This window comes from Myodes glareolus, chromosome 10, assembly GCF_982192425.1.
Source record: "Myodes glareolus chromosome 10, mMyoGla1.1, whole genome shotgun sequence".
Lineage (NCBI taxonomy): Eukaryota > Metazoa > Chordata > Mammalia > Rodentia > Cricetidae > Myodes > Myodes glareolus.
Genome location: NC_142035.1, coordinates 42324155 through 42349533, shown reverse-complemented (window position 1 = coordinate 42349533; position 25379 = coordinate 42324155). Strand labels below are relative to the sequence as shown.

The window sequence follows — 25379 nt, the reverse complement described above, 5'->3', positions numbered from 1 at the left end:
TAGTGCATGCACACAGGAAGTTGACGTGGCTACATCATATGCAGGTGATGGGACTCACGCATGTGCGCAAGGGCTTAGCTGAGTCATACGTGGATGGGGGGGGGCAGGGGTTAACTTCCCCGGAGGCCAGTAGGCACTTCTGCCTGAGGGCTTGCCTGCAGCAGCATGACCCAGAAGTATCAGCCTTATGTGGCTGAAATCATTACAGGGCTGAATATCGAAAGAAACCAGCCAAAGATAAACCCCATGGCTGCTGTAGAGCTGGGTCACTTGAACCTCCCTTTAAGAGAAACTTGCCAGGGGGTGTATAGTTCACCTTCTGCAGCGTAGGGCTACTGCTTCTCACATAGTTCCTTTGGGTGCTCAGAGTGAACAAACAACCACTACATAACTAAGAGGTGGCCTGTCCTGTCCCACCTGAGGCTTCTCCAGAGAGGCTCCTGCCCTCTGCCCCCACCTGATGCCACTCCTCTACAAGAAGTGCTGCTCTGTGAGACCCTGGGACCCAGTCCTGCTCTTCTCTTCTTTTGCATGTTCTTGCTGGACCGTGGCCCAGAATGCTCTGCTGCCTCCGCTGCCGCTTCTTGATGTCTCCCTTCCTCTGTCACAGGCATGCGGCCAGGTTTTCCTTCAAGCTCCTTTCGCAAAGTGTCTCTGACTTAGTGGTCTAAGGACTCAGCAGTGCTTTCTCCTGTTGGGAAGGTCGCATCCGGAGTCACCAGGACCCCGCTGCTGTGTTACAGGGCTGACTGCTCACCATGAGCTCCTGGGTGGTGGCAGTGTCTGCTGTACCTTCGCTTAGACATGAAGAAGAGGTGCAGAGCCAGCATCCGTCCCAGGCTCCAGTGGGGGCTGTGGATTTGAGACCCAGTGGGAGCTATTCTGGAAAACAAAGAGCCAGGGAGGGGCTCTGTGTGGAGCTGCTGTGAAGAGCAGTTTCAAAGGCCATGTGGTTAAGAAGGGACGAGTATATTCTGTGAAAAGGACATGGAAGTCCGGTCTTTGCGTGCCCCCTTTCATACGTCACGTCCACAGGGCAGGAGTGGGAACTCTTCTTTGTTATAGCCGCCTCTTCAGATACAAGTGGTTTTAATTACTTGGTATAATGTGTTATTCTGGAACAAATCATTTTAATTAGAGATGCTTGCCATAAAAAGGGGTTCATCGGCTTTCTATCATATTAGAAATACATCTAAAAATACATCTGTTGTAGAATTTGAAGGTTCAGGACATATTCCTCTCATGTTGGTTGGAATGCTTATTACAAATCCTACTTACCTGCCTCCAGAGCTTGGAATAAGGTGCCCCCTTCAGTTTGCCCTTCCCTTAGTTACTTAGTTTTGAATAAGGTGACAAGTGCCCTGTTCTTGAAAGTCGATGGAACTTACTGTGTTGCTTGCAGGCTTGTTTCGTGGTTGCTCTGTCTTCTGTATGTGGACAGGGAGTTGTCGAGTGCTTTAGCAATCATTTCTTTATGCTTCTTCTGTCGAGAATCAGGGGGCCACCCGCAGCAGCATCCCACTGTAGCAAGGATGGGAATCTGAGCATCCATTGACCTGACAATGTCCATGCCAGAGGTGCTCCGGGGAAAGAAGGACAAAGAGGAACAGACCTGGAGATGCTGGCTTCCCCAGTTGATTACCCTTAGCAATTAAGCTGCAGAGATTAAGCATCTTTGTTCTGGTAAAGGGAGAGACAGAAATCGACTGCTATTGATGATGCCACGATAAGCCCTTGAGGACAGTTTGTTTCTTGTCAGTAATGAAACTGAGGGTTCCCTTCCCTGCCAGATTCTAATCACATTGAGGTCACCCCTGTCCCACAAAATGAGGACACTGCCAAGACCTGTATCTTGGTCTCTTCAGATTGTTATAACAGAATGCCACACACTAGAAAGCTGTTAGCAAACAGTATATTTTTCACATCCCTGCAGCTGAAAAGTCCAAGATGAAGGCCCTGGCAGACTGACATCTGCTGGCAGTGATGTCACAATGTGTAGATGGTACTTTATGGCTGACTCTGTGTGTGGTAGAAGGATAAGGGGTATTTTCAGAGCCTATTTTATGGGTTCTGTTCCATTTGTCTCCCCAAAGTCCCCACTTCCAGTTACCATCACGTTAGGGGACGGGAACACAATATATGAATATACCTGGTCAGGCACATCCAGAACGTAGCACCTTGCTAAACAGCATCAGACCAACTTCATATCTCCAACAAACATAGCTCAAAAGCTCAGGAAGCGTGGTTTGCTTTCCTTGCTTTCAGTGGCCACCTAAGCTAATGCTGCCTTTCTGAGGGAGGGGTGAAAATAAAGGAGCGGATTATGTCTTCCTCTTGACACCAGGCAAGAGCATCCTCCGTGTCTCACAGACCTAGCTAAAAATGAGCACTCAGAGGCTCACAGTTGTTTCTTGAGAGGCTTTCATTTCTGTTTCTATGAGAAATGGAAGGCCAGAAAAACATTTTGATACTTGTTATGTAACCCATTGGCTTGCTCTCCCACTCTGAGTGTGAGCACCCTGTCAGGCACAGGGCATGGGCTCCTTAACAGGACTGCTCTCTCTAGCTCACTGTCCCTAACCATCAATGAAGCAGAAGGAAGTTCCAACTCTGTTGAGCGATTTTTCAAGGGTAGAGGTGATGTAACAACCCAGTAGAGAAAGCACAAGCAGACGGAAAAAAAAAATTGTGTTCAAGACCTTGGTTACATCTGAGAACATGGACCACTCAAAGGCAACTACATCACTGGGCTATCTAGGAGCAGCTCCACTACCTAATATTCCTCACCCAGTCAGTCCTTTATCTCTTCATCACCTCAAGGAGCAACAGGACCCTCTGAGGACCTTGTGAAAGCTGTAAACTCCCTGAGCCTACCTCCTGCCATGAAAAGTTTCTAATAGGCTGAGTTTTACTAGGGGCTCATGTGGATGATCACAGTACTGAAAATTAAGAGCACCGGCTACTTCTAATCTTGAGGAAATGAATAGACATGATGTCCGGTGACTTATTCTCTGTGCCAGCCACTGCATGGCGTGAAAGTTGACAAGAGACTGGCTTGGGAGGAAAGTCATCTGGGGTGGGGAAGAACAAACTCAAGATGATCGTTACAAAGAATACAAACTTTCAGTGAGTGGAATTCAACAATAATTTATAAATTTTGGGCTTTTATTATACACAGATATGTATTCTTGGTTAGGGGAAATATGTACACCCAGGAATATTGCTCTTTCTGACTTGACTCACAAAACAGAAGTGCTTTCCCTTATTAAATGCAGATACAGCTCTGCCCCACCTTCTCTTATCTGTGTTCTCCCAGACAGCTGGCCAGACTTCAGTTAGGATCAGAGTTCTCATCTGTAAAATAAGGCTGGTAGTTTTTACATTATTTTTTATTTGATAATACATAATCTCTGTTCGTAACACTAAGAATTATTAGTGTGTTATAGTAACAACTGGCAAATATTTACTTTGTTAAGATTATATTGGGCCTTTGTTTTACTTTAATAAGGCAGGGCCTGCCTATATAGGCCAGACTGGCCTCCACCTCAATCCTCCTGCCTTAGCCTTCCAACTGCTGTTATTACAGGCATGTGCCACCATGTCAGTTTCTGTGTCAAATCCTCTAGTACCTCGAGGTAACCTGGGAGGGGTGTACTTGATGTTTTTAGCTCTAGTCAGTAATGAAGAAGTATGTTTCTTCCTCATCATCACATTTGGGTTAGATTTGTCTGATCATCGAGCTGCTTCTAGTGATCATAAGATATTTTATGCTTGTATGTTTCTGTCACCGTCTAAAGGAAGCTATATTGTAAAAATACATACTGCTAGGTAAAAAAAGGGACTTGACTTTGGATTGTAGGGAAAACATAAACATAGAAAAATATACTTAATTAAGGCATCTATTATGAGCAGCAAATATCCTAAGAAGTTGGAAGAGGTGCATTGCAGGTGCAGTTCAGGTGTCCTGATGCCAGAGCATGGAGGAGAAGGAATGGTCTTAAGTCACAGCATCCATCACATTGATGAACAAGTAGGTCACTGGGGTGTTTTTCCTGGTGCTAGTATCTGAATAAAATTTTTACATGATTTATGGCACAATTATGAACACTCAACTCCCTCATTAAAAATTCTGTCCTACAAAGATATCAAATATACGCATTAGAGAAAAGACAGCATCTTCAACAAGAGTGAAACTAGATCCTTATCACTGAACTTGCACAAAACTCAACTTTCAATGGATCAAGGACCTCTACAGGAGACCTCACACTTTGACAATTGGGTCAAGGACCTCTACAGGAGACCTCACACTTTGACAAATGGATCAGGGACCTCAAAAAGAGATCTCACACTTTGACAAATGGATCAAGGACATCCACAGCAGAACTCACACTTTGACAAATGGATCAGGGACCTCAAAAAGAGATCTCACACTTTGACAAATGGATCAAGGACATCAACAGGAGACCTCACACTTTGAAAGTGCTAGAGGAAAAAGTAGGCAGGCTACTTCAACACGGAGACACAAGTAAGGGCTTTCTGAGTAGCATTCCAGCAGCACTGGGGTAAGACTATCAGTTGGCAAATGAAATAACATGAAACTAAACCACTCTACAACAAAGGGGATTGTCAGTTGAGTAGGAGGCAGCCCACACAAAGGGAGAAAAATCTTTCCCATCTATATAACTGATAGTGTCTGGACTATGCAAAGAACTAATAAAAACATACGCTTCAAGAAAGACAATCCAAACAAAACACAGGGTGTGAACCTGAACAGGAGGTTCTTAAAAGAAGAAATACAGATGATTATAAATACTCTTAAACATGTTCAATAGCCCTTAGCGATCAGGGAAAAGTAGATTAAAGCTCCATTAAAATTCCATCTCACCTAGTCAGAATAGCCACTGTCAGGAATACGAATGACAATTTTTGTTAAGGAAATGGGAAAGGAAGATCTACACACTGTTGGTGGGGAAATAACGTAGAACAGTCACTTTAGAAAGTCAGTCTGGAAGTATCAAAAAAAAAAAAGGTGGACTACCACTCCTGAACTTATAGCCAAGGGAGCCTATATCCTTCTACAGAGGTAACCGCATATGTGTGTTCTTACACGTCTGCTCACAATGTCCAGGAAACAGAAGTACTCTGGGTGTCGATCTGATGAATGGATAAAGAAAATGTGATATAGATGCACAAAGGATTTCTGTCTAGGGTTGAGACAGCAAAAGTGACAGTGACTCAGAATCACAGAAACTGGCCCAAATCTTGGGTTTGTTGCTCATTGGCTATGGCCTTGAAGAAATGGCTGTGAACATCTTCTCCCCAATGTAAAGATGAGCTGACTATGGTGGTAACCACTAGACATTAAAATCACAATCAACCTTGTGCTCCTCTCTTGTCTACTGCATTCCAAGTACTCCCAGCTGAGGTGGGTTCATGGTGATTGTGTGGCACATTTGCACTGTTGTGGCAAATCTACTAAAGCCTGGTAGAGTTCTTGCTAGTGTTAAGTGAGGTAGTATTTGTGAAAGGCCTTATACAAAATCATAAACTCATTTGCATGTATTTTCTCATAATCACAGTCACTAGTTTATTCACCCTTTCCCAACTTCTTAGACTCCGCTTATTTCTTTTGAATGTCCTTTGAGCTTAGTGCCAGTTTTATTCATTTTTAGGTAGGTAGGAAAGCTTAAGGTCAAAAAGGTTAGTCAGCGTGACTTCCGAGATGCTTCAGCTGGTTTCTGTAGAGAGGAGGCTGGAGTCCCCAAACCACTGTAGAGTGCCACTTCCTTTGAATGTCCTTGCATTCGTAACTTCTGATCACTGTGAAGAAACACCATAACAAAGGCTCAAGGGAGAACTCACAAGGATCTAGAGACTAATTGTCTAAGGGGTGCAGTGAAAAGACAAATTTACAGATGGAGAACAAATCAGATGTGGCTGCTGATCCAGCTGCCTTTGTGCAGTTGCTCTGCCCGGGGTGACGAGCACCAGCTACAAGCTGTCTCTTTAGCGCCTGCTCCGCTCTGGTCACCCAAGAGCGCAGGAGACACCGTGAGACCCTCTCCCTCAGTTTTTAAGCTGTCACAGGCAGATAAGACCACGTCCTAGAGCTTGCTGCCCTAAAAGTTGTTGGCTGAATGGATCAGAATCCCACCACAAAAGGCAACGTAAAGAAAGAAGTTAAAGAAACTTGAAGTTAATTTGAGTTTATGGTACCAAAGGGATATGAGTTTTTCATAGCAGGGAAGGTGCAGGCCTAGTGTTACTCTTTGGGATCCTGCCATTTGGCCCCCAAATAATACATGGAGTCTTATTCTTTTTTACTCTTTTTAAAAATTGTGCTTATTGAGCTATATATTTTTCTCCTCTCCCCTCCCCATTGTCCCCATGCTCCCAATTTAGTCAGGAGATTTTGTCTTTTTCTACTTCCCATGTAGATCAGATCTGTGTATGTCTCTGTCTCTCTTAGGGTCCTAATTGTTGTCTAGGTTCTCTGGGATTGTGAACTGTAGGCTGACTTTTCTTTGTTTTATGTCTAAAAGTCACTTATAAGTGAGTACATATGATATTTGGGAAACTTATCCTTACTTATGAATGTCTGTCCTTTGCTTGACTTGTTGGTGGCTCACACTTTTAATCCAGTGTTTGGGAGTCACACACCTTTAACCCCAGCACTAGGAGGTGGAGACAGGAGCAATTTGGCTGGGAAAAGAGAGGAATAAAGGGGGAAGAGACAGGAACTCACTAGAGTGTGGAGTCTGGGGATTAGTGGAGACAGGCTCTTACCCTTTTGATTTGAAGATTTGGTGAAGGTAAAAGGTCTCTCTAGTGGTTGGATTTTTTTCTAATCTTCAGCTTGAACCCCAATATCTGTTTCTGGCTTTTTATTATTTTTGCTATACATACTTCCTCTAGCAAGGCCATCCCCTAAACCCAAGCAAACAGTACTACCAGCTGGAGACCGAGTATCCAAACCCCCAAGTCTATGGGGACATTATCATTCAAATCATCATAGTCCTCTATCTCAGCTGTGTAAAACTTGTGATGCAATACCAAGCCCTCCCTCCATTCACTCCTTCATATCTGAATCTTTCCAGTCACAAATACAAAAGAGAAGTTGTGCACCATTCCTGTTTATGTAAAGTATAATTATACCACATACTAGCCTATCCAGAAAAGTTGGCCTTAGCTGGAAATAAGACATGACTATCATAGTTTGTCTTTCAAAGCCCACAATATAAACATCGACTTTAGAAGTTAATTTGGGTAATCATGGTGAAAGGGAGGACAGGAAAGAAAGAACTGTAGTCTACCTTGAAATCAAAGTTATGGGGCTACGGGGATTTCTCAGTGGGTAAAATATGTGCAGCACGAGTGTAAGGAACTAGATTCTGGTTCCCCAGCACCCACTCTTGGGAAGCAGAGATGGGGATCTCCAGAGTAAGATAGCTAGCAGGACTAGATAAATTGACAAACTCTGGGTTTAGCAAGAGACCCTATATCAATATATAGGCAGTCGACATAAATCCAGTTCATCAGTTGTTGGATCTCACATGCATGCACACGCATGTGCATGTGTAATCATACACATGAGGTACAGATACAAATGCACTCAAGTATCTGTTATCTGTGTAGCCACCTACCTACCCTCCTTTTTATTCAGCTGGCTGAGTTCTTTGGAATTCCTTTGAAGGAGAAAGGGAATTAAATTTTACTTGACAGAATATCTTTTGAAATTGAAAGAATGGAAAAGTATTAAATCACTTTGAATATTTTGTTAGGCTGTGCTCTGGCATACTGTGAAGAGAGCATCCACTAAGAAATAGCTTATCATGCCCTCCATGTTTGATGAGGTGGTAAGTGTTTGTCTCCAGAAGCCTTGAGTGGCGCATGCCTTCTGACCAGGGATCCTGGTGCCAGAAATAGAATTCTGACAGCAGTGTTGGCAGCCAGAGTGATGCTTGTGCCTCTCTCAAGAAAAGTGACCTCTAGCTGCCACTTGTTCATAATTTCCACAAGAATTCCTGGCCCTTTCCAGCCTAGACTCCCTGTGGCCTAAAGTAAGAGTTGGGCTGGTTAGCCAACTGAGTCCTTGAACTCTCCAGGGGGTAGCTTTGCATAAGAGAAATGAAAACCCAGACTTCCTGCTATGGTTTGTTTTTTTATCAGCAGATTCAATTACTACCTCTTAACTGGGAAACAAACAGATTTGCAAAGGAGACAAAGCCTGGCTTCCTTTTCACATCCTTTCCTCCACAGTTTTCTGGGTGGTAGACAATGTACCTGGCTATGGGTCTTGGATATCACTATGGTCTGGCCAGGGTGCCATAGCCTGAGTTCTTGTCTGAAAGTACCTCTATGAAATATAAAACTATTGTAGGCAAGAAAGCATAGAGATTGTCTACCACCAGTAGAGGCCCAGGGCTTGGCTTGCTGGTAGGAGGTAGAAACCTAAGTAGGTTTGCGCTGATTCCTTTCAGTTGGTTGTCACTTAGTCCTCAGATCCGTGCTCTGAAGTTTCATACGAAGTTAGGATGTTTGGTCAGGAAGCCTCTAGGCTAAGCCAAGGCTTTTTATTGTAGCATTAGTCAGGGAGAACTTTTAGGTGAGGCCCTGGGATGACTTTTACCCTGGACATTGCTTCTCATAATAACAAATAGGTTTTTATTTCATGAGCCAGATAGGCCCTTTATAAATATTTAATCTTATTTTAGTTGATGAGGACCCCAAGGGTTTTGTTGTCTACTTGGGGGATCCTCCAGCAGCTATCCTCTATCCCTGTTTTACCCTTCTACTGTATTTTGCTCCTTTTTGCTCAATTTTCTTATCTTGTTCATTCTTATTTTTATTTTTACTTACTGGCCTGTAGCAAAATATTTTATTTGAGAAAGTTATCTGTACATTCATCCTTTCATGAGTGAGTTAGTTTTAGGATGATTTTGAAATAAGTATTTGAAGTGAAAGAAACTTAAAGATAGACAAGACCACTTTAAGGGCGCTCCTCGTGGAGGTTACATTCTAGTGTGGGGGCCAGTCAGGAGATGTCGTAACAGCAGACAGCATTCAGTGTCAGCAAGAAGGAAGCAAGATACTTTGTCAGGAAGTCAGACACATAGTAAGGAGATTGGGGAGCCTCTCCTTCTGAAGGGGGCTCAATCAGTCATTGAAGTGGGAGATGCTAAGATGAAGAGCCAGATACACCAAGGGCACTAGAGAGCTAAAAGCTCAGAAGCTAGAAGGTCCTGAGGCTGGAAAGCACTAAAGGTGTTTAAGGAAAACTGTTTTGTTGGTAGTAAGCCACAAGATCACACGGCAGAAAGTGGCTAAATTAAGATACAAAGGACCTGGATGTTCCTAGGACTCATTAGACCAACTTTAGTTGAAATTTTTTCTAAATATAATAGGGATTCATTAGTTCAGGATTTTAGAGAACTGGTTAAAAGCAATGAAAAGGAATCAACATGGCTGCTGTTGGATAAACAGTGTAGAAGTGGGAAGAATTCACAGGGATGGTAAAAAATGTTTGAACCAGGGGCATAATGGTAGAGATGAAGTTAGCTGGGCATTATCACCTAAGCACTGTGAAAGTAGACTTATTAATGATCACGAGCAGAAAACAAGGAAGGAAAGCCAAAAATGGCTCTCAGTCTCAATGAGTAAGTCTGTAGGGTGATAAGCAAGATACACTGGTGACATTTGTTGAAGTAAGGACAGCTTGTGACAATAGAGCTGCTCAGAGAGGAGGGAGGGAGCCAGAATATCAGATCTGAACATGCTAATTCTGAAGCATCCAAGTGGGGATGGCAACTGGAGAGTTAAATATCTGATTCAGCCTCACAGGTAACAGGGCTGCTATTGTAAACATGGGAGGCAGCAGTAACCTGTCTGTATTGAAGCCATGTGATTTACAGAAATCTAGGAGCACAATGGAAATGTGAAGTCCAAGAACCAAGTGTGAAGGATATGCAGGGAAAAGGCAGGAAGTAACCTTAGAGGAGTGGAGCGTGGTCAGGGTAAGGAGGGGGAAAGCATTTCAAAAAGAAAGGAATCATCAACCACTCAAGGTCAAATCACACACTTACTGCCAAATGCTTGTTCATAATAGGCTACCATGGTTACAATGCCATAGGATGTAGCTTGCTGAGTTGTGACTCTCTACACTGTGTACCTTGCATCCCTGGCTCATTTAATTGCTGCAACTATTCCAAAAGGTGTGGGTAAAGACATTGATTAGGTAGGCTTCTGAGACAGAAAGGGTCTGTTTGGAGCAAGTAAATAGACAATGGTGAACTGAATTTTGTCTCGAAAGGCACAGGTCCTACCTTTGCCTCTGTCTTATTCATTGCTCTGTCTGCGGTTCCTAGTACTGATGTGGAGTTCCCATTGCCTGGAGTGGGAGTCGAACGTTTACAGTGATTCTTTGCCAGAAAACTACACAAACAGATTAAAGGCTGGCTTCATTCAGGGCTGCCAGGTCCCCTGATTCTGCCATCTTATGGTGGCCATCTCTTGATGTTGGATTTGCCTTGATGAATGTTGCTGTTTTCCTGGAATTTAGAAAGATAAATTTGGATCTGAGAAACTAAGCGTCTGAAGTGCCTTTCTTAAAATGTTAATCCTGTAATTGCTATTTATTTAGTGATGCTTTTTTACTGCGGAAAGGACAAGCTCCTAATTGTTGGCTTTGCCATGATCTAGGAAGTTGGCTTCTTTAGTTCATGAGAAGAATGCCTCGATTTGTTGAAGAACAGAGCCATGCCATGGAATTATGCAAACAGAGGGCGCAGAACATCTGGGTTCATTTCCCGAACACTCTTTTTCTCTCGCTGACAGATTTTCCTTGTGTTCCTAAATGCGGTGGGTCAGGAATGCATTGGCACATAGGGCGGATCTGCTGGGGTGTGTGAGTTGGGAGAGTACTCCTTTTCAACTGAAGCTTTGATTCTGTGGTTTTCATTGAGTTTCTGGAGTCAAAGTCCACAGCAATGGTACTCAATGCATCGTGCATCAGAAGCCCCAGAGGGCTTGTGGTGATGCATCTCATTGCTAGTGTTGGTATGGATCAGTAACAGGCAGCAGTGTGTCCTCTCTCTGGAGGGCAAACAAGAAACTCTCAATTATCTTTCAGGAGTTTCTCTCCCGTGACCTTCGGGAAACTCTTTCCTGTATAAACCCAGGGCATCAATGTCAGTAATCTTGTGTGTGTTCTAGAGGAAGGCTTTCTGTTACACAGATCAGCCTTTTGATAGAGAAAAAGAGCGCACAGTGCCCTAAATGAAAATGGTCCCCAGCGTCATCAGAAGTGGAGGGTGAGGATCCAGGTACAAACAGTGATTGTTCCTTACCCTGTATTTGGACACTCAAACATACTTGAATTTTTATTGAATCAAAATGTTTTTAAGTCATGAAACCCATCACACTTCTTTTTAACAGGAATCTTTCGTGTTTGAACCCAACTGCCTCTTCAAAGTGGACGAATTTGGCTTTTTCCTGACCTGGAAGAGTGAAGGCAAGGTAAGGCATAAGAGCAGCAGGCTGCCTTCCGGCTCAAGCCATTTCATTTCTCAATTGGTAGACCAAGTTCCTCCTGAGAGCACAGATGCGATGCTTACTCATTCCTTGGAGAGTTTTTACTACTTGCTTTCCTGTCACAGGCATTGAGGACGCTGGGGGACTAAAGACATTATGCAGGTGAACCCTAAGAGATTCTACTGGAGGAACAAAATTGGGCATTTTTAAAAGAGTTTCTAGTCACTGAGCATTGTGAATGAGAAGTTTACTTTGTTATAAAAAAATAGACAAAGTAGGTCTGATTTAATCTTGAGAGTTAGGAATAGTTTCTAGAAAATAATTTTCGAGCTGAAATTAAAAGGCACATTAAATGAGAGTTCAACTCATTAGACCCTGGGGCATAATTGGATGTGTGGCACACTGTTCACATTTAATGAATATTGGAGCCCAAACCAAGAAAGGTGTAATTGGAATTGTATAAAAGTTGGAATTATTTCTACTTAATGTTTTCTATATCTACATATTTAATAATATATAGGCATTATTATGTGTATAAATGTAATGACAATCTGTAAATATTTTATTACTCATTCAGGTTGCATATATATATATATATATATATATATATATATATATACATATATATGTGAAATAAGAAGTTTGAGTCTTTTCTTTCCGATCATTAGAAATCATTACTGTCACTTGGTTTGCATTTTGCTCCTTCTCTGTACAGCATTGATTTTATTTTTAGAAATGTTTGCTAAGCACTCTATGCCATGAGGCTGGCAGAATTTAAGTTCATTGCTGGGGTGTATGCTCTCTCTTCAGGAAGGACAAGTGCTAGAATGTTCCCTCATCAACAGTATTCGGCTGGCAGCCATACCAAAGGTAAATGTGATTGGTATAATTTGTGTGTGTGCGTGCATGCGTGTGTGTGTGTGTGTGTGTGTCTGTGTGTGGTGTGTGTTTGTACGTGCATGTGCGTGTGTGTTGGGGACGTGAATGTGCATAGACCATGATGTTCCTGTGGAATTAGTTCTGTCCATCCACCTTTACATGGTTCTGGGAATCAAACCTGAGTCATCAAGCTTGAACAGTGAGCCCTTTTCCCCTTTGAAGCATCCTACTGGTCCTGATGGGCTTTGAAACATAGATTTTACAAAACTTGAAAAGTGATCTCCAGGATTCTGTTTCACTTCTAATCACCCCAAATTATCAACTTGGGTTTAAGGATGGACACAGAGTAGCCATTTCATCTATAATTCTTAGGAGACTTGGATTACATTATTTTCAGTTATATTAGAAATATTTTAGTCCTCGGGAACCAAAACCTTTGCATGGTATCAGTGTCAGAGAGACAGATCCCTTAATCTGGAAATTAATTTTAAAACCTCTCCCCATTCTCTTGCTATCAGTAATTTGCTTTCTATGTGTGGCTGATGAATGTGGAGATTTATAAGGCTGAGGTATCCTGTATTTCTTCACTTGTGCACTCAGGACGCTCGTTCACACAGAAAGCTTGGCTAACCTCTGAAAGGAAAATCTACCAGAGTACAGAAGTCAGGGATATTCCTACACTGGTTTGTTTGAATAAGAAGCCATAGGTATCATGATGTTAGGAATTTAAAAGGTGTCTCTTCGTAGAAGATTCTACCACAGTATTTATTTCCTTCAGTGTACCTGCCCTGCATGTTTTCAGATGTCCAAAACAAAAATTTTTTCCTATTTGTTTACTTAATTTGCGGCTGGTCTTCTTTATGTTAGCTAAGTTTTCTGCATAAGTGCATGTTGGAATTTCCTCTGGAAAACAAACGTGGTATTTTATGTAGGAATCAGGATAAACTTTCACAGTGTTCCTTCTTGTGAGGATGCATAGATTGTAGAAATGAAAGTGTTTGGTCTTTATATCTAAGCTGCTTAAGAGTCTCACCTTCAAAAAAAAAAAAGAATCTCACCTTCTTTTCATAAGAATAGCCTGTGGTAGTACTGTGGTGGTGTTGTGCTTATTCATGCTAAGTAAGTCTGCATTCTGTGACAAGAGACCCCCTTGGACACAAATACAAACCAGTCATGGTCTTTCCTGGACTCTGCTAAGTTGTCTTATAATGACAATCAAAAACCCAGACAGAGGGACTAGAGGTGTGGCTCAGCAGTTCAGAGCACTGACTGCTCTTCCATTGAACCCTGGCCAATCCTGAAACCCACATGGTGGCTTTAACCATCTGAGCACCAGGTACTAACAAAGACGTATGTTCAGTCAAAAAAAAATAAATAAATAAGATTTATATTAAAAATCAACACAAACATTATTGAGCCAAGATTTCTAAAGTTTAAAAAGAAAAGTGTAAAGCCCTTCTGAAGGGCTTCTGGTACTCTGTAATATTGGAAATTTCATCTCTCCAGGGTTTATAATAATGTTAGTTCACTAGGATTTTAAATAGGGTAGGGACCATTTCCCTTTAGGGTATATTTTTACCCAAAATATGTTTCTTTTCACCGTGTCTTTCTCCACATGCTGCAATCCAGCATATTTTTTCCTATTTTTATACATCTACAGGATCCCAAAATCCTGGCTGCTCTTGAAGCTGTTGGAAAATCTGAAAATGATCTGGAAGGGCGGATATTGTGTGTCTGCAGTGGTACAGATCTGGTGAACATTGGCTTCACTTACATGGTAGCTGAAAACCCAGAAGTAACTAAGGTAACATCCCAACGGCCCCCCTTCCCAACGAGTTTATATTGTGTGTGTGCAACTTCTTACCTTTAATGTAGTTTTTAATAGAAATTTTAGAATTATATGATCATTTTACTCTTTTAAAATGCCACTACTCTGCCGGCATATTTGCGTAGAAAATTCAGCAAGCACAATGCCTTTGTTAGCTGTTACTCAAGTCAGTCAGCACCTGGTGCGACGCTGTGGGAAAGCTAGCCCAGGCCTTCCATAACTTGAATGTGCTCAGGTGTCCATGGGATCAATCGGTGTGAGCTGGGGGACAAGAGGCTCCTTTTCTTTCAAACTCTGAAAATGACAGTTTGAGCACCAAGCCCACCAGAAACAGAATGTAAGCCACATATACAGTTGAGGTGTAGCTGAGCGGGAGAGAACATGCATGGCATAGATAAAGCTCTAGTATAATAAAAAACCTAAGAGTGGCTCAGTAGTAGAGAATATGCCCAGCATGTTTGATATCCTGGGTTCTATCCCAAGTGTCAGAAACCAACATGGGTATAACTATTTCTGTAAAATATGACATTTAACCCAACATATCCCAAATATTGATAAGATATAAGTATGTTATTAAGATATATTAGCATAAGGTTTACTAGTGACAGAGTTCACATTCTTTTCTTCATGGTGTTTGAAATCTAGTGTGTATTTTCACATCAGACCCATTACATTAAAAGTGCAAAGTAGTTGTGACAGCCCATGGCTACCATATTGAACTGCGTAAAAACTCAGCTGTTTAAAAAGTCTTGTCCTCAAAAAGCTCTTGATGTATTATGGTAAGATCCATCTTGCATTATGTCATCCGAAAAAACCGTTGCCCTAGCAAGCTACTCTCAGAGATTTTGACTAAAGAAGCTTCAAACTTAAATCTTTTTTTGTAACTGTTTTGCTTACAGGGACTTTGTTGTAGGAGGCCACTTGTTCATTTCCCAGCTGCCCAGACTCCTGAAATAATCACAACGAAAACTATGTTATTTAAATCACTGCTTGGCCAATCACTTAAGTGTATTGCTAGCTAGCTCTTCGATCTAGAATTAACTCATTTACATTATTCTATATTTTACTATGAAGCTCATGGCCTACCAGCAAGGTTCTAGCTGGCAGCTCTTGTCTTTGCCCTCTAGTGGCTACATGGCGTCTCCTTGACTCTACCTTCTTTCCCCCAGCATTCAGTTTAGTTTTCCCCGCCTAGTTCTACTCTACCTTATCACAGATCAAGGCAGATTCTTTATTCATTAACCAACAAAAGCAACACATATACAGAAGGACTTCCCACACCAGGACTTGACCTCTGAACATATGTATTTATATGAAGGACACCAAACCCTTTACTCTTCCATTATAGAGACATTGGTTTGTGTTGGGGTGGGGTGAGGCCTTTCATCTTCTCTTAATCTCACAAGGAGAAACTCAATGTAGATTTAGTGAGAAAGGCATTGTTAGAGATGCTGAATTTTGTAGTTTGGAGGAAATGTACCAGAAAGACATTTGGAGAAACAGAAATAACCCAAGCATTTACTTTGGGTATAAAGCGTGGCAGAATTTAATTTTGCTCACTCTGAGACCACTGGGCTCATCCACTGTCACTTGCATGACATAAGCCTCATCCAGAATCATTGGTCTGACCTAAGGCCTCATTACACACTAGTCTCCCAGATACACTGATTTAGAATCTACGTTTGTAACCGGAACTTCCAGGCGACTAATGTTTGTGCAGAAGTTTGAGAGGCTCTAGCCTTATATCGTTGGAACTGGGAATGGGCTCTCCAAGTTGCACAACAGCCTTTGGCTCTGTCCTTGTGGTGGTGACCTTGTAGGTGTCATGCTATCCTTCACGTCATCTCAGTTTGGGAGAACAACTTTTACAGGTCTCAAGTTCTTATTACTCTGCTCTGATGGGATACTAATTTGAATAGATTATTGACCTTGATCTAGACAAACAGTGTTGCCACGTCTTATAGTTCAGACTTGCATATTTGCTGTAAAGGTCTTTCGAGCTGCTCTTTGCCTTAGCAACACTGAATCTGGGGGATTTTTCTGGTTAACTGTGAAGAGAAAGACTAACTAATCAGATACAGATATTTGGTTACTTGAAAATTGGCAAAACTATGGTTTTGTAAACTTGTGTGTCTGGGTTTTGCCACCTTGTGTTGTCAGTTCCCGTGAGAAGAAACACTGTAACTCTTTCCCGAATCTGTATTTGGGTTCAGTTTAGCTGAGCAGAACTCCTGGGTTTTCTTCTTACCAACTGGAAACACAGACACAGTATTTGCCGTTCTTTGTCTCGAGTTTTTTCTTCTGTAAAATGGGAATTGGACAAAAATATCTACTGTGGGATTGTGAGCATTGCCAGAGTTACTGCTTTGAAAACGCCCTGTGCACTGCATCCTCGTGCAGCTGTTAGGATCCCAAAGTCAGAGAGCAAGCTCTAGAGGGAGCTCGGCTTGGGACTCCCACCGTCTCATCTCTCAGACACAAGAGATAAACAGTGGAATTCCAGAGACCATTCAGGAAGCTAGACCCCAACCCAACCTGAAACTCGGGCCATCTGCCTTCTCTGATGTGATGCTGGCTGTATCACCTTAAGCCTCAAACAAGTACAGTCCTAGGAAGATGCCTCAAATCAGTGAATCTTAGGACTTTATCTCCAATAATCTGGTTGCTGCCAATCTTGGCCTATTGTGTTTAAGAATCTCCTCCTGGAATATTCACAAATGATTAGGTTATGTATAGAGTACTGATAAGGTGGATAGTATATACTCAAAGATGAACCTCAACTGTTTTTCTTTTAGTAGCATTCTAGAAAGCAGATTTCCAGACAATAAAGACTATCAATAGTTCTGTTCTGATTTTCAGTTCAGACTCACAGCTATTTAATCCTACTGTTATTAGGGGGAAAATATTTCAGCTTCTCAGAACTGTTACTTAGAAGTTTATACTTCCCTAATGGTATAATATACAAATAACAAATCTCCTTGTCCAGATGGGTAGTCTGTTGCATCATGTTCCTCTGATTAATGAGTGCTTGCTGACAGCATTGAGCACCACATTTTCCCCTAAGTACGTGTAATAATTTTCCCCGAATTTCACCAATTCTTTTAGCAAATATGCATGTAGGTAGATCATGATGCCCATATTCTGCTTTCAAGAGTCAAAAGGCTATATTAGTCAAGATCAGGACCTTTACTACCTTCAGGATTGACAATATTTTCTACATAAAAGGGTAATTTTATTCCCAATTCTGGGTATGTGCACCCCTAACAGATTATAAAAGCCACTGAGTGAGAGGATTAATATGAAATGTAAGTGTGATTGGGTCAGGTCAGAAATACGGGAGAATCCATCCATCACATCAGGTCAATGAGACAGCTGAGTAGGATACCTGGGAAGGTGTGCATGATTCGGTGGTACCACTCAAGCATGAGTGCAACCAAATACCTCAAAGACTGGGTCACAGGATGTGCTAATGGCCCACTTAGCACACAGGAAAGATGTCTGTGTGAGCTTCCCACAAAAGCCAGTAACAGCAAAGACTCCATTTTTAAATCAATATGTACAGATCTTGAATGCTTTCTCTTGAAGCAAATAAGTGTGTTCAAGTTGCTGCCCATACTTCCATTGTTAGAGCTGCAGAGTTTAAATGGGATCTGTTGGTGGGACGTGATGAAAAATTTTGCGAACAGTTGAGACAGTAAGGATACACATGGAGCAGCACACAATTGAGACCAAATTCCAAAGCTCTGTGACTTCTTCCCTTAGTCTGTTGTTTGTCTAGTCCACGTAACAATTTAGAAGAAAAAAAAGTAGCAACTCGCTTTAAAAAAATTCTTGAGCCTTCAGCTCTAAAACAACAACATATATTTTTCTTTTCACTACATTGCCTAATTTGTTTATGTAATATTTTATTATAATAGATGTAAACACATTGAGAAAATAATATAAGTGATTCATTGTAGGCCTTCAAGGTTGGGGCAGAAGGATTTAGAACATCAGCATGTGGCCTCTCGATTGAGTTCAGTTTCTGGGTACCAATGGGCTTTGACTGTCTTATGAACATCCAGCATTTCTTGCTCTAACCAAAGAGGGGTGCATGCAGAGTATTTCCAGCATTGTATTTGATTATGAGGGGACACTGAAATGCTTGAGTCTTGTCTCAGCTGCTAGACTATTATCCTACATCCAGTCTGACTGTTCTGAAGAATTCATTTCTCTAAACATTTAACTGAAGCCAACTTTATCTTACCAACTTTATCTTAATCCAGACTCTGGAAAGGACCAATATTCACTTAAGAGAAGTTTTCAGACTCTGAACAAATCCTTTATATTCTTTTCAAAGAGAGTCTCCAATATTTTTTCTCCTCATTTTATGTGGCTCTTTAATGATTTGGTAAAATCCGGATGATTCAGCTTTCTTACAATTCAGGTTTCAAATCCCTGTAAGGTATTTTCTTGTCGTTTGGCTGTAAAAGAAAAATGTGATGTGTCTTTTCCAGAGATGAACTTCTTATTAAAAGAAAACAAGCATGCTGGAAGCTCAGCTTGTGCCTTCTTCATCCGCTCTCAATGCTGAATAAACAAACTAATCTTGCCACTCTCACTGGCTGAGAAGGTTTGGGCGCCATTCTCTTTCTCCTCCCTAATATGGTATCTTAAACGAGTCCCTAGCCAAAACTTTCACCTGCCACTCCTGTTGCATCTACAGTAGTCGTCATCTCAGCTGCTCTGCCATGATCACCACACCTTCCTCTCACTTCTCCAACCCCGCTCTTATCTATATTACACTAGCTTCACCTCCCAAGAGCATCCAGGGTAGAGCTGCTCCTTCCAGCACTGTTCTGCACTGCGGTCCTGACCAAAGCTCTCTCTACCTCCTCTTTGCCACGCATCTTTTTATTAGTGTCTTCACCTTGACCTTGCCCCTTGTAGTCCACCCTCAGAATAGCAGCTGAAGATAAACCCTTTCAGGTGAGGGCTATCATGACCTGGGAACCTCCAAGGCCTCCAATTCTCTGTAAATCTGAAATCCAGCCTCGGCTTCCCTGCCTGCCCTCCTGGGGATTTGCTGGTGGTTTTCTTTTTCCCATGTTTATGGGAAGGCTTGTTTGTTTTTCCTGGTTCTCCACAAGTCCCACTGCCACTCTGTCCCTGCACAACACTTCAGCCCTTCCTTATTTATTATCCTGCTTTCCAGAACAGTACTTGATAAGTGCTTGTTTTTCGAAGGTAGTTATGCTGACCACGTCAATAAATTCTAACCCAGGTGGTTAAAATATACAGTAGTCTTGCCCTAATTTGGGGGAAATAGGTTCCAAGATCTCACCACCATGAATGCCTGAAGTCACAAATGTTACCGAGCTCTAGCCACACCTCTTCTCCCCACCCCCATAAATACATTTGATAGTTTAATACATGAAGAAAGTAGTTACATAATAACAACCATAGATAACTCTTAAAGATAGATGGTGATAAAATTGCCAGCATCAGTACGCTGATGCTTGAGGACGTTATTAAGTCAAATAATCTGATAATGAGGTAGCTATGAGGCCTATAGAGGGCGGTGCACGTGATGTGAATCCACTATTAAAAGGGGTGACTCAGATCCCTGGTGTACAGAGTGGGCCAGTATGAGATTTGATTCTCCTACCAGAAGGTGTGCAAGTTATAATTTTAGGTAGTTTGCTTCAATTTTCATTTAATGTTTTCAGCCATGAGTCACCAGCATCATTGAAAGTAAAATGAGGGATGGGGAGGGCAGCTATATCACCTCAGAGTCTTACACTTTGATTTTATACAGATTAGCGTAAGGAGAGCTAGGAAAATGGTATTTGACAAGCAAACTGAGAAAATGTGATTTGATGGCAGTCCAAGGGGGAACAGAATGATCTACAATTCAAGGGTGTTATTTTTAGAGTCATTTTTCAGGATGTAATGAGATTGCTGCCACTAAGAATCCATGACAAGACTGGAGGTTTTGACCCTGCCGTCTTGGCCTCTTCCCAACCTGGATCGTTCTATCCTGCTTACCTAAATCCTTTCTGCTCTTCCAATCAGGAAATGTGGTTCTAATTTCCTCTCCTGGAAAGCCCCCTCTCTGTTAAAAAAGAATGGCTAACACATTGCTACCACTTGTACCCCAAACCCAGCATGCAGCCAGGTAATAGGCGTGTCTTATCTGTCTTGTACCTAGAGGCACTTGAGAAGAGAAGCATCCTCATGCTAAAAGCTTTGGCCAATTTTTTAATCAACTGTAATAAGGCTCTTTATTTCCCACCAAGCCTTCTTCATCTCTTTGCCCATTATTTTATCATAAGCTATGCAAATTATTTAATAGCAAGCTTACAACTTATTTATTTAAAAAAAACAACTCTGGTTTCCTCGTAATTTTTTGTCTTTCTTTCTCAGAACCCAGCTTGCTCAGAAGGGTTTCAGTCTCCTGCAAAGAGGAGTTCAGATGTCTTTCATTAAGTTACAGCTGGTGCTGCACAGCCGCTCGAATCCCCAGTCTCTGTGCTGTGCACCAGACTCAAGCGCAGCCCTCGTTTAACATTTCCACAAATAATTCTGTCATTTTATAGCAACTTGAATTTTCCTCTGATTACAAAAATAAGCTGTTATTGTGAGGTTCCGAATGCAGAGGCTGGAACTGAGCGTAGACAATTTTCCATACCGCTCGTTATAGTTTCTTCAGGTTGTAAATATTTGGTGAACTTCACAAATGATACTTTCTGACTAAGTCACCAAATAAACACATGACTAACTCCTGTAGAAATCAAATTATGAAAAATAGTACGTGTTCTTTTTTAGATCGCAAAATGACAGTTGGGTGTACAATTTATTGCAGGCAATAAAATATCGTTTTTAAGAAACTGAGTTGAATGTTAAAAGCACTTTGTTGAACTTGAATTATGTTGACTGGAAGACTTACTACCGAGGTTCCCGGAGAAGGGATTTAGTCTTTGTTTTACTAGGAAGACGAAATCAGGTTCTCTACTTAACTTCCTTCTGTTGGCTCTGCTAACATCCTGCAGAGCCTCAAAGAGCTCAGTCTAGTTCCTGTTGGATGTTCAAGACTTGAAGACCTCCAAGGAATCGGCCTCCAGCCTTGGCCTCAGCCAAGGGCTTCGAGCAATGTGACTTCTCAGGCCCCCTCCATGCCTAATAATCAGAAACTTGCATGTAGAGTCTAGGAAAGTTCTAACAGGCTTCCTGGTGACCTGGCAGTAGGTGATGATCGAGACACATTGGATATAGGTAGATTTCAGTCCTGGATCAGCAATTCTTAAAACCCCCTGTCTTAGGTTTTCTATTGTTGTGAAAAGACACCAGGACTATGGCAACTCTTCTAAAGGAAAACGTTTGGGGAGGGGCTTACATACTGTTCAGAGGTTCAGCCCATTATTATTGTGAGGAACATGGAGGCATGCAGGCAGGCATGATACTGGAGAAGTAGCTCAGGGTCTTATATCTTGCAGGCAACAGGAAATGGTCTGCAACACTGGGCAGTATCCTGAGCATAGAAAACCTCAAAGCCTGCCCCGACAATGACACACTTCCTCCAACAAGGCCATACCCACTCCAACAAAGCTGCACCTTCTACTAGTACCACTCCCTATAAGCTTATGGGGACTAATTGCATTCAAACTACCACATCCCCAGAGTGTAAGAATATCTATAGCATGTGGAGCTGCCTACTCTGCCAATCTGCACATGGAGTCGCCTAGGCAGGTAAAGAAAAGGCACCTGGGGGTTGACCAGCTTCTCCTGTGACTCCAGAGCGTCCTTGCTTGCTTTCAAAGCATCCCATGTTAAAATCCTGTTTATTAGAGGAGTTTTTGTTAGTTTGGGTTTGATTTGTTTGTGCTGTGCTAGAGATCAAGCCCAGAGTCTTCTGTATTCTAAGCAAATATTCTACCACTGAGCTACACCCCTAAACATTACAATGCCATTTCTTAACTTGTGATTTCAATTGTAGAGGGTAGGCTAGTGGCTTTTAGGGCCCTCGTAGCTCCCACAGAGCCCCCAAAGACCTTACTAGACCTGGTCTCAGCCCTTCTGAACCAGAAACTCATGTTCTAGTGATGTAATTTTCCCTCCAGGTAATTGTGCTACACACTTAAATATGAAAACCATGGCTATGGGAATCCACTCCATCACTAGCCTTCATGTCCCACGTTCCTATGGAAACCTGAGGAAAGCAATGTTCACCTGCTGGTGTGAGTTGTGCCTCCTGCTTTGTTCTGTCTCTGCCCCCGGTGAAAGGGTTTCTCTGTGTAGTTTAAGAAACTGTCCTGGAACTCACTCTGTAGACCAAGCTGGCCTTGAACTCACAGAGATCTTCCTGCCTCTGCCTTCTGAGTGCTGGGATTAAAGGTGTGTACCACCACTGCCTGGTACCTGCTGTGTTCTTAAGTGGCTCACTTGTAAGTCTGAACCTCTGCCAACCCAACAATACTCACTAAGTCTTTTCACTGCATTGCCCCACGTGAGACTCAAACATAGTAGGCACAGAGAGTGTGTGTGCCAACATGTTTCTCTCTCTCTCCTCTCTCCTCTCTCCTCTCTCTCTCTCTCTCTCTCTCTCTCTCTCTCTCTCTCTCTCTGTGTGTGTGTGTGTGTGTGTGTTTCAGTCTCCCGAAACCGACAGTTGGCATTTTCAATGCCAAAGTGAAAAGACTGGAGTAAACATTTTGTTTCTGAGTTTGGCTAGGACCGTAGCTAGTTCTGAATGCCAAGCCACATTACTGACTGAAGAGTCTGTGGAGGTGGTGCTGAAAGGTCGAGACTTGTGCCCAAAGAAGAATACCACAGATGCTTTACCTTCTGAGGAGATGATTGTATGGTAAGACCATAGGGCAAGAACCCCACTGCTCAAAGTATGGTCAGAACTCAACAGGCCGTGTCACTTAGGAGCTAATCCCAGAGCTATTGAGGCAAAACCTGCCCTTTGCCAAAATACTCAGGTACTTCCTCTGTACATCAAGGTATGACAGGGCCTGTGGGAGAATGTGAAAAAAATCGGTGGTTTTCTTCTTCACGTGAGCTACAGGGAGGAAGACTTGTGAGGCATTAGAATATTAAGTTCGGGTTTATACCTGGTTGACACTAGAGAAAAGAGATTGCTCTGAATCAATAAAGGGGATCTAGATTCCCCTACTTGATAACATTGAACCTCAGTAATTTCTACAAGAGAAGCAAGCTTTTCCTTTCCTAATCAAATGACAGACAAAGTGAGATAAAAATGGTTCCTAGGTTAGTAGGTTTATTACAATGAATACCTATAGAAACAGAATAAGGAAAACCAAGGAAAAGGCATATAGGAAAATACAGACAGATGTAAATGAAAATTGTTTAGTGCCAAACACTGGTAATGAACCAAACACTGTCCACAGAAGGATCTTTCCAAATGGTGGGAGACCAGGCTCTCAGAGGGACATTTGGATGGGTCTACAAAAGTGGCAGCCAGGTTGTCAGAATGAAGGAAAGAAGGTATTACCCAGATGGAGTCTCTGCCTAAACACTCCAAGAGTGAGCAGTGTCTCAGATGGCACGGCAGTCCAAAGGCCCCCATTTAGTGCCGAAATTGTGTTATCTCCAACTTGCAGTTATCTGCTGTCGGGGAGTGAGTCCCACACACCAGCTCTCATTTCAATAGTAGCACAGAGTTGCTACTTTTGGCTGCCAATCAATCTGTGGTACTAGTGAGCTAGTCTCCTGGCTTAGGTACATCTTCTGTTATTAGAAAGCACAGATTGGAGTTAGCGCTGCATTCTGCATAGGAAGTGCAGAAGCATGCAAACAAGCAAACAAAACCGGAAGTCTCTTAAAATGAGCTTTCCAGCTTCTGCGTCATCTCTTACAACGGCAATGAAATCTGCTTCTACAAAACTGTTTCAAACGGAAGAAGTGCTGTTTACTGCGCCGTAGTGCTGTAAACCACACCGCCATCTAGTTCGAAAGCATTTTCTTCATCCAGAGAGGAAGCCCATCCTGCCTCCACAGCCCCTGCCTGTAGCCCTAGTATGTCCTTTTATCAGTTGGCTTCCTGCTCTTTATGAGCATAAAGTATCCCATTTTATCACTAGATGTTTCAGCACATTCATTTGCTAGTCTTTAAAACACGGTCCTGGATTTAAATGTCACCAAATTCCTGTGACCTTTGAGGGAGACTTTCTTGGTGCATGAGCTTTTTTTTTTTTTTTTTTTTTTTTTTTTTTTTTTTTTTTTTGCATAGTGTCCAGCCTCTGGAGTACTTCCCTTTGGAATGCTCTGGTCTTCATGAGAGACGTTCTTTTCATTGCTGATGCCCCCCACCATTGTATTCGGGAGTTTACTAGTGGAGGAGCAGAATCTAGGGGCTTTCCAAGAGCAGCTCATTTCGCCCCAGGTTATTAGACTCCTCCAGTAGGAGGTGCAGCGTGAGTTAGACTCATGGACACACAAGCTACTGTGAAATTTGCATTTTTCTTATTGATTTGTGGAAAGAAAAATGTCACTAGCTTTAAAGTGCTTCTCTATTTTCCATAGAGCTCCAGTTTGTAACTGCTTACAAAAACTGCCATTGTGTGTGTGTGTGTGTGTCTATGTGCATGCACGCACAAACACTAACACATACATATAGGCATACATAAATGCATTTGTATGATTGGTAACTCACAAGTATACAAGTGTGGGTAAGCCACCTTACTTAAGATACAGGTAAGTTGCCCCTGAGCTTTATGTACTATGTGGAGCAAGTAATTTAATCCTACTTTGGGGTTTGGGAGCCCAGCCCTTACAGCCAGTGATTGAAGAGCTGAACTTATTTATTTTTAAATCTGTTGTTAAACAAAGCATGAAAACTATGCAGTGAAGAACACATATGGCCCTCAAAGCTGAAAATACGATACTTTCCAGAAATTGTACTGACCCCTAATACTAATATAAAGTGAACATCCTAAATTCCCAAATTCTAGATCTGACGTGCTCTACAGTATAGTAGAGGCGTGAATGAGAAAGGGGACTGAATGCCTGGTGTGACAGGTTATAATCACAGTGTAGGTGCAGTGGAAATATTGTGGAAAATTCCCATCAAGGTATGTGACTATGGTGTATGTAAAACACAAATGAACGTTATACTTACAGATGGCCCATCCCCAAGATA

At 42.1% G+C, this 25379-nt stretch overlaps 1 protein-coding gene across 9 annotated transcripts in view; it reads left to right on the top strand.

The window, feature by feature from the left end:
- Plcb4 (phospholipase C beta 4) overlaps window positions 1-25379 on the top strand; it is a 360990-nt gene that overhangs the window by 241894 nt on the left and 93717 nt on the right. For all 9 annotated transcript variants that reach the window (XM_085696768.2, XM_085696772.2, XM_085696774.2 and 6 more), the window contains 3 exons: window positions 11434-11514; window positions 12340-12399; window positions 14069-14212. In XM_085696768.2, the coding sequence (XP_085552894.2) occupies window positions 11434-11514; window positions 12340-12399; window positions 14069-14212 (285 nt within the window). The remainder of the gene's footprint in view (window positions 1-11433; window positions 11515-12339; window positions 12400-14068; window positions 14213-25379) is intronic.